This window comes from Coregonus lavaretus, assembly GCF_964263955.1.
Source record: "Coregonus lavaretus genome assembly, chromosome: 4".
NCBI classification, from domain to species: Eukaryota; Metazoa; Chordata; class Actinopteri; order Salmoniformes; family Salmonidae; genus Coregonus; species Coregonus lavaretus.
Genome location: NC_139991.1, coordinates 72955649 through 72968423, shown reverse-complemented (window position 1 = coordinate 72968423; position 12775 = coordinate 72955649). Strand labels below are relative to the sequence as shown.

General features: G+C 45.8%; 1 protein-coding gene across 1 annotated transcript in view; it reads right to left on the bottom strand.

The window, feature by feature from the left end:
- Positions 1–12775, bottom strand: part of tln1 (talin 1) — a 137309-nt gene that overhangs the window by 5092 nt on the left and 119442 nt on the right. Inside the window, 5 exon segments of the mRNA XM_084160439.1 lie at positions 1702–1884; positions 2160–2222; positions 3469–3594; positions 4007–4131; positions 7138–7243. Of these exon segments, the coding sequence (XP_084016565.1) occupies positions 1702–1884; positions 2160–2222; positions 3469–3594; positions 4007–4131; positions 7138–7243 (603 nt within the window).

Below are 12775 nucleotides of genomic sequence, written 5' to 3'. Positions count from 1 at the left end.
TGTAGTAGTAGCAGTGCGTTGCTATATAACAACGTAAACTATGGCACTTTTTATGAATGTGGCCATATGTATGTTGTGTAGTATATCATGGGCAGGATAGACTAACAATGGGAATTCCAAACCAACCATTGTATAATGACTATTTAACCCCCTCTGGTCTGACACCACCTGCTGCCTTCACTTCATGTCAGGGCCAGTCGGAATACCCATGCTCCCCGCGGCGACCACGTACCTACCACACAGGCCTTTCACACAGCACTACAATCGACTCTATTGTAGACACAATCTTAACGGGCTTAATAACCAGGCAACGTTGACTAACTACATGGCCTTCCAAAAAGGGATTGGAACAAACGTGGAGTCTTCAACTTCTCCAGTGTGGCAGTAATCAAAGACCTCTAGGGTTTCGACATTTCAAAGGCAATGTATGTTGTTTCGAGAGACACTGTATACACAACTATATGGGAATGACCCAGCAGCAGCTGCAAGCCTGGAACAGGAGGAGATAAGCCTCTGCTGATTGGGATGAGAGAATATGAGCTGGCTGGCTGGTTGGTGTGCATAGAGCTGGGGGGAGATCCTGTAACTACACAGGATTTACTATTTCCAGAGAGTGGACTGACTGTGGATAACCCACGTCAGTAAGGCTGGGACAGCTTTGATAGGCTGGACTTCTGATTTACACACGCAGTTCTGAAAACAGAATACCCTCCATATATGGATTGTGTGAAATGATGAGTTTCCATGACGACACACCTCTAAAAGATAGTTTGCTGAACAGGAAGTTAAATGTCTCTTCTGCTGTGTCACCAAGAGAATACTGACAGAGACGTTTCTACTGAGGTCTGAATGAGTTGGCACCTCGCAGTACTTATCAATTGGAAAAAAAAGATTGGGGCCTTTGGAGACAACAGGCAAGGTTGGATCTCCTCACCTGTCCTTTTCTTTATGGAACAACGGACACTTCTAGAAATACTGTAGCAACGGGACGTTAATAGATAGAGACATTTATTTAGACCGTGACACGTCGCTCTCGCTCACACCCTCCCTCGGAAACCATTTCTCAGCTCCAGCCTCCTCCAAATGAGCCCCAACTGTGGTCCTCAACAAAATAAATAATCTGTCTGTTTTCTAAGAAATAAAAACTGCAGCCACCACAGAAGGATTGGTCTAAGCGGGGCTAAACTTTAGCAGAGACAAAAGCCCCAGTTAAAATCAATGGAAAGGGCGTAGTTTAGGCAAAAAAGGTGCCGTGGGTATTGACAGGTGTGCGTAGCCATTAAAGACACATTCCATACAAAACGGAAAACACTGTGACCAAATCAGGAATTGCTTCACTGTGAGGGATAAGGCAAAACAATTTTTAAAATGCAGCCCATCCTCTGGTTGAGCCTTTAAGAGAAGCTCTCTGCTGTGCTAAAACTCTGTGAGATAGATAAACAAACCAACAGAAACACACCCACACAGTGTCTCTGAACGTCACCGCCCTATGGGATACTCAGTCTTTATGACAGAGTCATAGCAAGTTTACCACTGTCACCATTGAAAAACCTTTTGACTGACTGTTTATCATCAACTGACCCCCCCCCTCAGAGTCACAAAGCTTTGTATGTATAGACTGAGCAGCTGACGGGGGGGGGGGGGGGGGGAGAGACGACAACACACAATAGGAGAAGTACTACAAGTACATAGCAATCTGACCTGTAGCCTCTTCATGGTCTGGGAGTCCTGGTCAGCCTTGACCTTGCAGGCCACCAGGAGCTGGGCAGTGGAGGCAGACACCTGCTTGGCCGAGCTGACCAGCTTCTCCTCGCTGGCGTGGCCCTGCACAGCCGAGTTGGCCGCCTCACACAGGTTGCTGGTCGCCGCAGCAACCATTCGGGCCTAGTGGAACAGAGAGTTGGAGAAGAGGGTTGGCATTAAAAGGGAGAGTGAATGTATTCTGTTTGCCATCAATCTGGGAGATAAATGAAAATGTATTTTAATTGACGTTAGGTAACAAGTATGCCTCTATTATTAATTCACATGTGTAGGCAAGAAAGGATGCCACCATAAATATGAATAAGTTATATTCCTTAGTAATGGTGCTACTTTAGGTAGATTTTGATCATCTGTTCAAATACCAAATCTACTGGTTAAGGAACGACAGTGACACTTACAGCTGAAATGAGACCTTGAGACCACTGTCCATCATCCACTGCATTGGCTGGGCAGGCACCGACCTGAGAGAGCACAGCAAAAAACAGAGAGGTAGAGTCAGTCTGGGCACACAGGTCTGGGGAGAGAGTCAGTCTGGGCACACAGGTCTGGGGAGAGAGGCAGTCTGGGCACACAGGTCTGGGGAGAGAGGCAGTCTGGGCACACAGGTCTGGGGAGAGAGGCAGTCTGGGCACACAGGCCTGGGGAGAGAGACAGTCTGGGCACACAGGTCTGGGGAGAGAGACAGTCTGGGCACACAGGCCTGGGGAGAGAGACAGTCTGGGCACACAGGCCTGGGGAGAGAGACAGTCTGGGCACACAGGCCTGGGGAGAGAGACAGTCTGGGCACACAGGTCTGGGGAGAGACACAGTCTGGGCACACAGGCCTGGGCAGAGAGACAGTCTGGGCACACAGGCCTGGGGAGAGAGACAGTCTGGGCACACAGGCCTGGGGAGAGAGACAGTCTGGGCACACAGGTCTGGGGAGCGAGTAAATCAGGCCTAGGGAAAGTGTAAATCAGGCCTGGGGAGAGTGTAAATCAGGCCTGGGGAGAGTGTAAATCAGGCTTGGGGAGAGAGTAAATCAGGCCTGGGGAGAGTGTAAATCAGGCCTGGGGAGAGTGTAAATCAGGCCTGGGGAGAGTGTAAATCAGGCCTGGGGAGAGTGTAAATCAGGCCTGGGGAGAGTGTAAATCAGGCCTGGGGAGAGAGTAAATCAGGCCTGGGGAGAGTGTAAATCAGGCCTGGGGAGAGAGTAAATCAGGCCTGGGGAGAGAGTAAATTAGGCCTGGGGAGAGAGTAAATCAGGCCTGGGGAGAGAGTAAATTAGGCCTGGGGAGAGAGTAAATCAGGCCTGGGGAGAGAGTAAATCAGGCCTGGGGAGAGTGTAAATCAGGCCTGGGGAGAGAGTAAATCAGGCCTGGGGAGAGAGTAAATTAGGCCTGGGGAGAGAGTAAATCAGGCCTGGGGAGAGAGTAAATTAGGCCTGGGGAGAGAGTAAATCAGGCCTGGGGAGAGAGTAAATTAGGCCTGGGGAGAGAGTAAATCAGGCCTGGGGAGAGTGTAAATCAGGCCTGGGGAGAGTGTAAATCAGGCCTGGGCCACTCAGACTGTGTTGAATGACTACAGCATGAGCTACAGTTAGACGTTACTACCCAGCAGACACAGTTGGGCAAAACTGGTTGAAAGACGTCATAATGACATCATTTCAACCAGTGAATTGCCCCCTGGGTAGGCCCCATACCGTACTGATAACTCTGGAGCGCTTACCTTCCCTTGGGCCACCAGTTCCCTCTGGGCGGCCGAGGCAGCTTTGACCAGAGCGCTGGTGGCGGCTGCGATCGATTTGGCCGCCTCCAGAATCTGTTCCTCAAAGTTCAGGCTCTCGTCCGCTTCCTTTTTACAAAACACAGAGAATATGTTGGAGTCACGAAACACACCATAACCACAACACAGTACACATCCTCACTCGTGTTAATAAGCCTGTTCTACTCTACACTACTACGATGAGGACGGAGGTTGTTAACTACAGTATGTAACTCAAGCCCTCGACTCAAACATGGACATCTAAATGGATCTCTAGGTATTTTAAATGGGCGGGATCATTACTGTAGGGGGGTTCAAAGCGGACAGCTAAACAAGTCCAGGAGGCCTCTACCCTTGGGGTCAAGACTGCGTAACCCTTTGCACAAAGAGTGTAGCACCAACACATGGTCTCTGATCCATAAGGGGAGGGTTAGTGTGTGACTGTGTCCCCCGCAGAGAGGCTCAGCTGGCTGGGCTGGGCGAGGCTTGGGGGCCTCCTCACCTTGGGTTTGGTGCGGGGCCTTAGCAGCTCCAGTTTCCTGGCGGCCGCTTCAATGGCGGCAGCAGCTCCTAGAAGCTCGTTCTCAGCGATGACCGTGGGATCCTCGGGGTCCACCCATTCCGTTCCTGTTGACACACACACACACACACCACACACACACACACACACACACACACACAACACACACACAACAAAACACACACACACACACACAACACAACACACACACAACACAACACACACACACACACACACAACACACACACAACACACAACATGTTAGTGCTAAACAACAGTACTCTTATTCATGGTCAATGTGAGACATTACTTTGAATGCTATGTGAAAATGCTTCTGTAAAGTACATCAAATGGAATGGTAATAAACATTCATTTTGCAGGTATATAGAGTGTGTGGGAGCCCATTGGTCCAGTGCACCACATTCAACATCACGTGGTTACCATATTTACGCTGTTATAGTTCTCTTCCAAAAGGAATACAGATTTCCTTTCCACCAGTGAAAAAAGTGAAAAATTAAAAGTTATCCTTTTTAGATAAAACTATAATAAATATATCCACGTCACCAAATAACTGATTAAAACACACTGATTTGCAATGAAGGTCTATAGAAGCCTCAACAGCACTCTGTAGGGTAGCACCATGGTGTAGCCGGAGGACAGCTAGCTTCCGTCCTCCTCTGGGTACATCGACTTCAATACAAAACCTAGGAGGTTTATGGTTCTCACCCCCTTCCATAATTACGACGACTTCCGGAGGACGTCCTCCAACCTATCAGAGCTCTTGCAGCATGAACTGACATGTTGTCCACCCAATCAAAGTATCAGAGAATGAATCTAGTGAACTGTTTGTGCGGGTGATCGGGGGTGTATTTATTCAGCAGACTCTGTTGAAAAAAAACGTTTCTTAAACGGAAGCAAACGGAACGAAATGGGGATCAACATACCTGAGTTTGTCCTAATGAATACACCCTAGATCAGCTAGATGCAGGCGAGAGTGTGCAAGGCGGTATTGAATGTGTCACTGTCTGTCACCTTGATTACTCCAATTCGTCTCTCGACCTGTGCACCTACGTTATAATCTTTCATTCGTAGGCTAGGTTGTAACAACCTCATGATGGGTACAGGGAAAATTAGAGTATCATGTAGTAGCCTAAACTTATCGATGTTACATTGAGCCGGGTGACTGGAATATGAATGTCATCCAGTATGCTGTAACGGAAATTAGGGCTTGGTCATAAAAAATAATTAAAATAATCCTCGCTGATCTTAAACGTCACTGCTTTCCACATACTCTCTCCTACTCGTGCCTTTAGATTGGCTGAATATACTGATACTGTATTCATACTGCCGATATGATGGACAGTCTTTCAGTGGGCCTGTTACCACATTCTGCTCACCACATTAATCTCCCAGCAGATATAGACATTCCTGTTTCATCGTCTGTTAAATGAAGATGTGGCATTATCACCAAGCCAGCGGCGAGGATTCCCTTTCAGGCTAAAGCATCTCTAACGGGGACTGCAGAAGATTGCTCTTCGAAGTAAAGTAAGCGGGGGGGGGGCCTCTAGTATTTCCACTCTAAATCAGTGGGCGATGTGCTCATGGTGCTGTCTTGAGGACGACGCGCGGCTTGTTCTTGACACCTCTGGGATGGGGACTGGAGACTGCCGTGTGAAAGAGAAGAAGGGCCCCATCGGGCGGCAGCTGAGGAGGAGGGGGGGGGGGTGTAAATGAGTCTGTCAACGTTAAGCGGGGTGGCTGTCCTCTCTCTCTCAGACAGACTTGGGCTGAGTCTTATTCCAGAGAGGTGCTTCCCTTCCTTTCTTTTCGCTTAACAAATCTGACATGACCTGGTGTAAGTAATATCTACACCTGGTGTAAGCAATATCTACACCTGGTGTAAGCAATATCTACACCTGGTGTAAGCAATATCTACACCTGGTGTAAGCAATATCTACACCTGGTGTAAGCAATATCTACACCTGGTGTAAGCAATATCTACACCTGGTGTAAGCAATATCTACACCTGGTGTAAGCAATATCTACACCTGGTGTAAGTAATATCTACACCTGGTGTAAGCAATATCTACACCTGGTGTAAGCAATATCTACACCTGGTGTAAGTAATATCTACACCTGGTGTAAGCAATATCTACACCTGGTGTAAGCAATATCTACACCTGGTGTAAGCAATATCTACACCTGGTGTAAGTAATATCTACACCTGGTGTAAGCAATATCTACACCTGGTGTAAGCAATATCTACACCTGGTGTAAGCAATATCTACACCTGGTGTAAGTAATATCTACACCTGGTGTAAGCAATATCTCCACCTGGTGTAAGCAATATCTCCACCTGGTGTAAGCAATATCTACACCTGGTGTAAGCAATATCTACACCTGGTGTAAGCAATATCTACACCTGGTGTAAGCAATATCTACACCTGGTGTAAGCAATATCTACACCTGGTGTAAGCAATATCTACACCTGGTGTAAGCAATATCTACACCTGGTGGATAAAGGCGTCCGCATGCTTCACAGCCAGAACAGTTCGGAAGAGTTCATTTTCATGCACATTTTTTCATTGAGAAATACTGCACCAAACATCTTAGTTTGATGTAAAATTGCACGACTAAGATCTCCTTGGCAAAAACGTCAAAATTAATGACAGATTTCTTGAGGTATTTTAGATTAATTCAGACTATTTTGAGGAAGTGTATACTGGCTGTGGCGTCTCAAAATGGACAAACAGCAATATTGCCGCTTTTTCTTTCGTTTTTCAAGTGAAGGTCTTTTATTTACACTGTATATATAGATTTTCTATTGTGTTATTGACTGTATGTTTTTGTTTACCCCATATGTAACTCTGTTGTTGTTTTTATCGCACTGCTTTGCTTTATCTTGGCCAGGTCGCAGTTGTAAATGATAACTTGTTCTCAACTGGCCTACCTGGTTAAATAAAGGTGAAAATTAATAAATAAAAAAGGGAGTTCAGTTCGGCTAGCTGAGTTGGGCTAGGCGCCAGCCGAACTGAAGCATGCCTTAAGGAGGGGAGAGGTGGAAGAGCGACACGTGGGGAATGTAGTTCTGTAGTAATACAAGGTCAAGGTACCCTTCATGGCCTCGGCGGCCTGGATGAGCTCGGTGACGGAGCCGGCCACGCGCTTGGAGTAGTTGGCCAACTGCTGCTTGAGCTCGTGGCTGGGCTTCTGGATGATCTGTGGTAAAGGAGGGACAATAACAGTCAGTCAGTCTCTCTTTCTCTACTAGGGTCTTTGTAGGACTAACACTGCAGCCAAAGACAGGGGATCTTTTGCCATTAATCTTTCCTCGAATCCCCCCTCCTCAAAACGCATTGGACCTTCTCCTCTAATATAGTTAAGAAGGGGGAGAGGAGCTAGGATGCGAGGAATCCTAGAAAGACTAATTGAGTACCTACTAACACTACTGGGTCTTCCATTTGGGACCATTAGACTATTTTGAACTCACACATTTAAAAGGTCTTTTAAATTTAATATAAAGATTTCAGGCTATTTACAGTTAGCAATAAATAAAGGTGCTACAAAGACACCTTGTCAGTCATTGGAAACATGTTAACATAAACCACTCAGCCTCCACATGCCAAAGCACATTAGCAGTTTAGTCCAATTGGATGTGGGCATGGGTGATCATGTGGGAAGAGCTTGCTAGTTGGTAGTGGCAGTGTGGTAGTGGGAGAGGGTGGGTTATCCCAGAGCCATACACAGTGTCTGAATATGTTACCAGACATCAAATCCTTGCTTTCCCCGTACTGGTTTCCGCAATTCCTCTCAATGCTCATTGGATGAGAGGGTCCAAAGTACCTCCCTCGGTTCTCCTGCAATGAGCTTTGAAAGGAATTCAGCAAACCAGATTTGACAGCTAGTAATGTTTTCAGACTCAGCCATAGATATAGAGTTCAGTTAACTAGTTCAGAGTTCAGCCATTACAATGTATTCTCACCAGAAAGGACTAGTCTTGGAACATTTGGTGCCAACATGGCATGGTCTATAGACGTCTAGCCTCAAAGAAACAGTCAAACTCAGTATGTAATACACAGTACACGGCTCTAGCCAGCCCCAGGCAGTGTGTCAGTATGTGTGTGTCGGTGCCCTCAGAGTGTCCTCCAGTGAGATGGCCCTAGCCAGTTGGGCCTGGCAGATGACAGGTGTAGGGCATTAACAGTGCTCTCTGTGCCGATGGGACCCACTGCACCGAGGCATGCTGCGCTCCAGCTCATCAAAATGCGATACTAAGAAAAGACAACAGGAGCAGCGTGGCTGCACAGGAATGCGTGGCATGGCCGCTAGCCACACGCAAATACATACTGTACGTAGGTCTACACATGGGGCGCAACACACACAGGAAAGTCACATTTACACACAGGGGAGTAACACACACACACATAATTAGTTGACCTGAGCCCCAAGATGATGGTGAAATAGAATAGGGAACTTCCACTTTTGAAACAAGATGGGACATTGTGTGTATTGTGCACTCAGGCAGAGAATTCCAAAACACTCAGACACAAACACATGATGTACATATGTCCTGTACACATATTATGACAAAACGCAAATCTCCATGCAGCAAGATAACATTAGTTGCATATGTGTTGCATATGTATTTCTCTTGGTGCCTTGATGTGTCAACCTGCTAAAATCAAACATATTATTTATAGTATTAGGATACTACCGCTTCTAGTATTAGGATACTACCGCTTCTAGTATTAGGATACTACCGCTTCTAATATTAGGATACTACCGCTTCTAGTATTAGGATACTACCGCTTCTAGTATTAGGATACTACCGCTTCTAGTATTAGGATACTACCGCTTCTAGTATTAGGATACTACCGCTTCTAGTATTAGGATACTACCGCTTCTAGTATTAGGATACTACCACTTCTAGTATTAGGATACTACCGCTTCTAGTATTAGGATACTACCGCTTCTAGTATTAGGATACTACCGCTTCTAGTAGCTCTCATATCATTTTAGTATTATTCTCACTTCCTGTTGATACATGGCTGATAACGTTAAATTCCGGGCTACATGTAGAATGGAACAGCTGGATAGGGGAAACGGCTCGAGTCACACAAAATGGAATATAATGTTGTGGATAATGTTTGGAATGACACAATTTCATGTGTACAACCTTTAAAGACCAGCATCACTATACTGAGAGCGTTTTCCGTTTAAAAAAACACGTACAGTGAGGGAAAAAAGTATTTGATCCCTGCTGATTTTGTACGTTTGCCCACTGACAAAGACATGATCAGTCTATAATTTTAATGGTAGGTTTATTTGAACAGTGAGAGACAGAATAACAACAACAAAATCCAGAAAAACGCATGTAAAAAATTTTATAAATTGATTTGCATTTTAAATGAGGGAAATAAGTATTTGACCCCTCTGCAAAACATGACTTAGTACTTGGTGGCAAAACCCTTGTTGGCAATCACAGAGGTCAGACGTTTCTTGTAGTTGGCCACCAGGTTTGCACACATCTCAGGAGGGATTTTGTTCCACTGCTCTTTGCAGATCTTCTCCAAGTCATTAAGGTTTCGAGGCTGACGTTTGGCAACTCGAACCTTCAGCTCCCTCCACATATTTTCTATGGGATTAAGGTCTGGAGACTGGCTAGGCCACTCCAGGACCTTAATGTGCTTCTTCTTGAGCCACTCCTTTGTTGCCTTGGCCGTGTGTTTTGGGTCATTGTCATGCTCGAATATACATCCACGACCCATTTTCAATGCCCTGGCTGAGGGAAGGAGGTTCTCACCCAAGATTTGACGGTACATGGCCCGTCCATCGTCCCTTTGATGCAGTGAAGTTGTCCTGTCCCCTTAGCAGAAAATCACCCCCAAAGCATAATGTTTCCACCTCCATGTTTGACAGTGGGGATGGTGTTCTTGGGGTCATAGGCAGCATTCCTCCTCCTCCAAACACGGCGAGTTGAGTTGATGCCAAAGAGCTCGATTTTGGTCTCATCTGACCACAACACTTTCACCCAGTTCTCCTCTGAATCATTCAGATGTTCATTGGCAAACTTCAGACGGCCCTGTATATGTGCTTTCTTGAGCAGGGGGACCTTGCAGGCGCTGCAGGATTTCAGTCCTTCACGGCGTAGTGTGTTACCAATTGTTTTCTTGGTGACTATGGTCCCAGCTGCCTTGAGATCATTGACAAGATCCTCCCGTGTAGTTATGGGCTGATTCCTCACCGTTCTCATGATCATTGCAACTCCACGAGGTGAGATCTTGCATGGAGCCCCAGGCAGAGGAAATTGACAGTTATTTTGTGTTTCTTCCGTTTGCGAATAATCGCACCAACTGTTGTCACCTTCTCACCAAGCTGCTTGGCGATGGTCTTGTAGCCCATTCCAGCCTTGTGTAGGTCTACAATCTTGTCCCTGACATCCTTGGAGAGCTCTTTGGTCTTGGCCATGGTGGAGCGTTTGGAATCTGATTGATTGATTGCTTCTGTGGACAGGTGTCTTTTATACAGGTAACAAGCTGAGATTAGGAGCACTCCCTTTAAGAGTGTGCTTCTAATCTCAGCTCGTTACCTGTATAAAAGACACCTGGGAGCCAGATATCTTTCTGATTGAGGGGGTCAAATACTTATTTCCCTAATTAAAATGCAAATCAATTTATAACATTTTTGACATGCGTTTTTCTGGATTTTTTTGTTGTTATTCTGTCTCTCACTGTTCAAATAAACCTACCATTAAAATTATAGACTCATTTCTTTGTCAGTGGGCAAACGTACAAAATCAGCAGGGGATCAAATACTTTTTCCCCTCACTGTATTTGGGTGTTTTCTGAGCATTTGTTTTTTGAGCCCCTGTACTAGACAACGAGGATGAGGAAGTGAATCGCTGGTTGGGGTAAGTTTCTCAAAAACAAGTGAGATCGCATTTTCTTTTTGATTTGGTTGTAAAAAAGCTAACTTTTTCTTTAACACCAGCTTGAGAGCCATGTAAGGAGATATAGTGTTGATCTGTTGATCTGAGGTAATAATGTTATTAACAACTGTAGAGCAAGGTAGAGAGAGATGTGTGGATCTGATCTAGGATCTGCTGAGGACAGTGTTCTCAGGGCGGTGGGGATTGTAAGTATGTCCCCAGACACTCGGTCAATGGAGCTCCACACTCGTGCAGGTCAATCACATAGCCTTAATAATACTCACCGGCTACATCATCACAGCCAACAGTGAGACCCAGAACATTGACAGAACATTGGGGGGGGGGTGTAGAGGAAATTCATCAGGACCTTTCAGTTACATTTTAATGGACATTCAATTTCACGGTGGAGAAAGTATAAGGAAATACCAGGTGAGAAATTGTGCATGGAAATGGTTCGTAATGTGATATCATCTTTATATTGTTTGTTACTACACTGGTTACATTTTCATTTATATCTACAGTAATAAACAACTTTAATCATGGCAGAATTCTATCTTGAGATCTGTGCATGTGACTAACATTTTCTGAAATCTCCCATTGACATCAATGCATGATTTATGTGAAAGTCTGAGTAAGCCAACGTCCAAGTAAGCACACAGATCTCCAGATATGATTTGTCCCTTTAGATTTATATTTTTGCAACCGAACAAGCAATTTAACAGCTCCCAAATATAGTTCCAATATCCCTGCACCCTGAGGAAGTCCCTTGCTGATTAGTTCCTGAGTGGAATCCAAGAGCTCTAGTGGTCACCATGGAAACCACATCTCTAGCGGACATGTTAACCGATCTCCCTTCCTTCTTAAACGAGGGAGACTGCTACACACCGTCTCTATAACGGACATGACTGTGGATTAACACCTAGCTCTCCCCGCACACCGATTAGACCAGTCTCAGACGGGGGGGGGGGGGGAGGAGAAAAGGGACGTTCACATTATATGTGACATTGTGAGTAGGGGGGCGGGGCTATGTGTTGGTTTTTAAACGACAGATAAGGCTTTTTATGTCCCATGGCAACAGATATGACATAAATCACGTGGTAAATTAATCTCTCTCTCTCTCTGTGTGTGTGTGTGTGTAAGGGGGGGGGGGGGGGATATTTGGTGGTTGTGTGTCTTGGCAACACCTCTTGGGACAATATTGACACTCTTTGCCCAGTTATTTTGGGAGCTATACATCATGCTGGAAGAAAGCTGTGGATGGATCCCCGGTCTTATCCAGAACCCTCGGAAAGCTGCTTTATACAAGGGGGAAGACTGGATTGTTTCCTTTAGGGGAGGGGGAGTTAATTCAGCTTCTATGCTGTTTCAATTGGTGACTCCACCTCTAGCTAAAGTATGCTGTCTTTGGTGTTAACATAGAAATAGTGTACTAGAGCGGACATTGCCATTCAAGTTAACATTTCATGATTGGTGGACCGGCGGCCATTTTAAGTAATTCTATTTCTATGGGTGTTATCCTGTCACATTGCATGGCCCTGTGTAGCTCAGTTGGTAGAGCTGGGTGTGGGGAGGGAGGGGGTGTGGGGGGGGGGGGTGAGGGAGGGGGTGTGGGGGGGGGGTGAGGGAGGGGGTGAGGTGTACTCACATGTAAGAATATACCCTCCCTAGTCCCCACAACCCTTACAGCAGTGGTGGTCACCACCAACCCTGGTCTTGGACATCTACTGGGTGTGAAAACTGTTGTTCCAGCCCAGCACTAACATACCTGATTCAACGAATCACCTAATCATCAACACCTTGATTCAGTGATTCAGGTTGTTTAG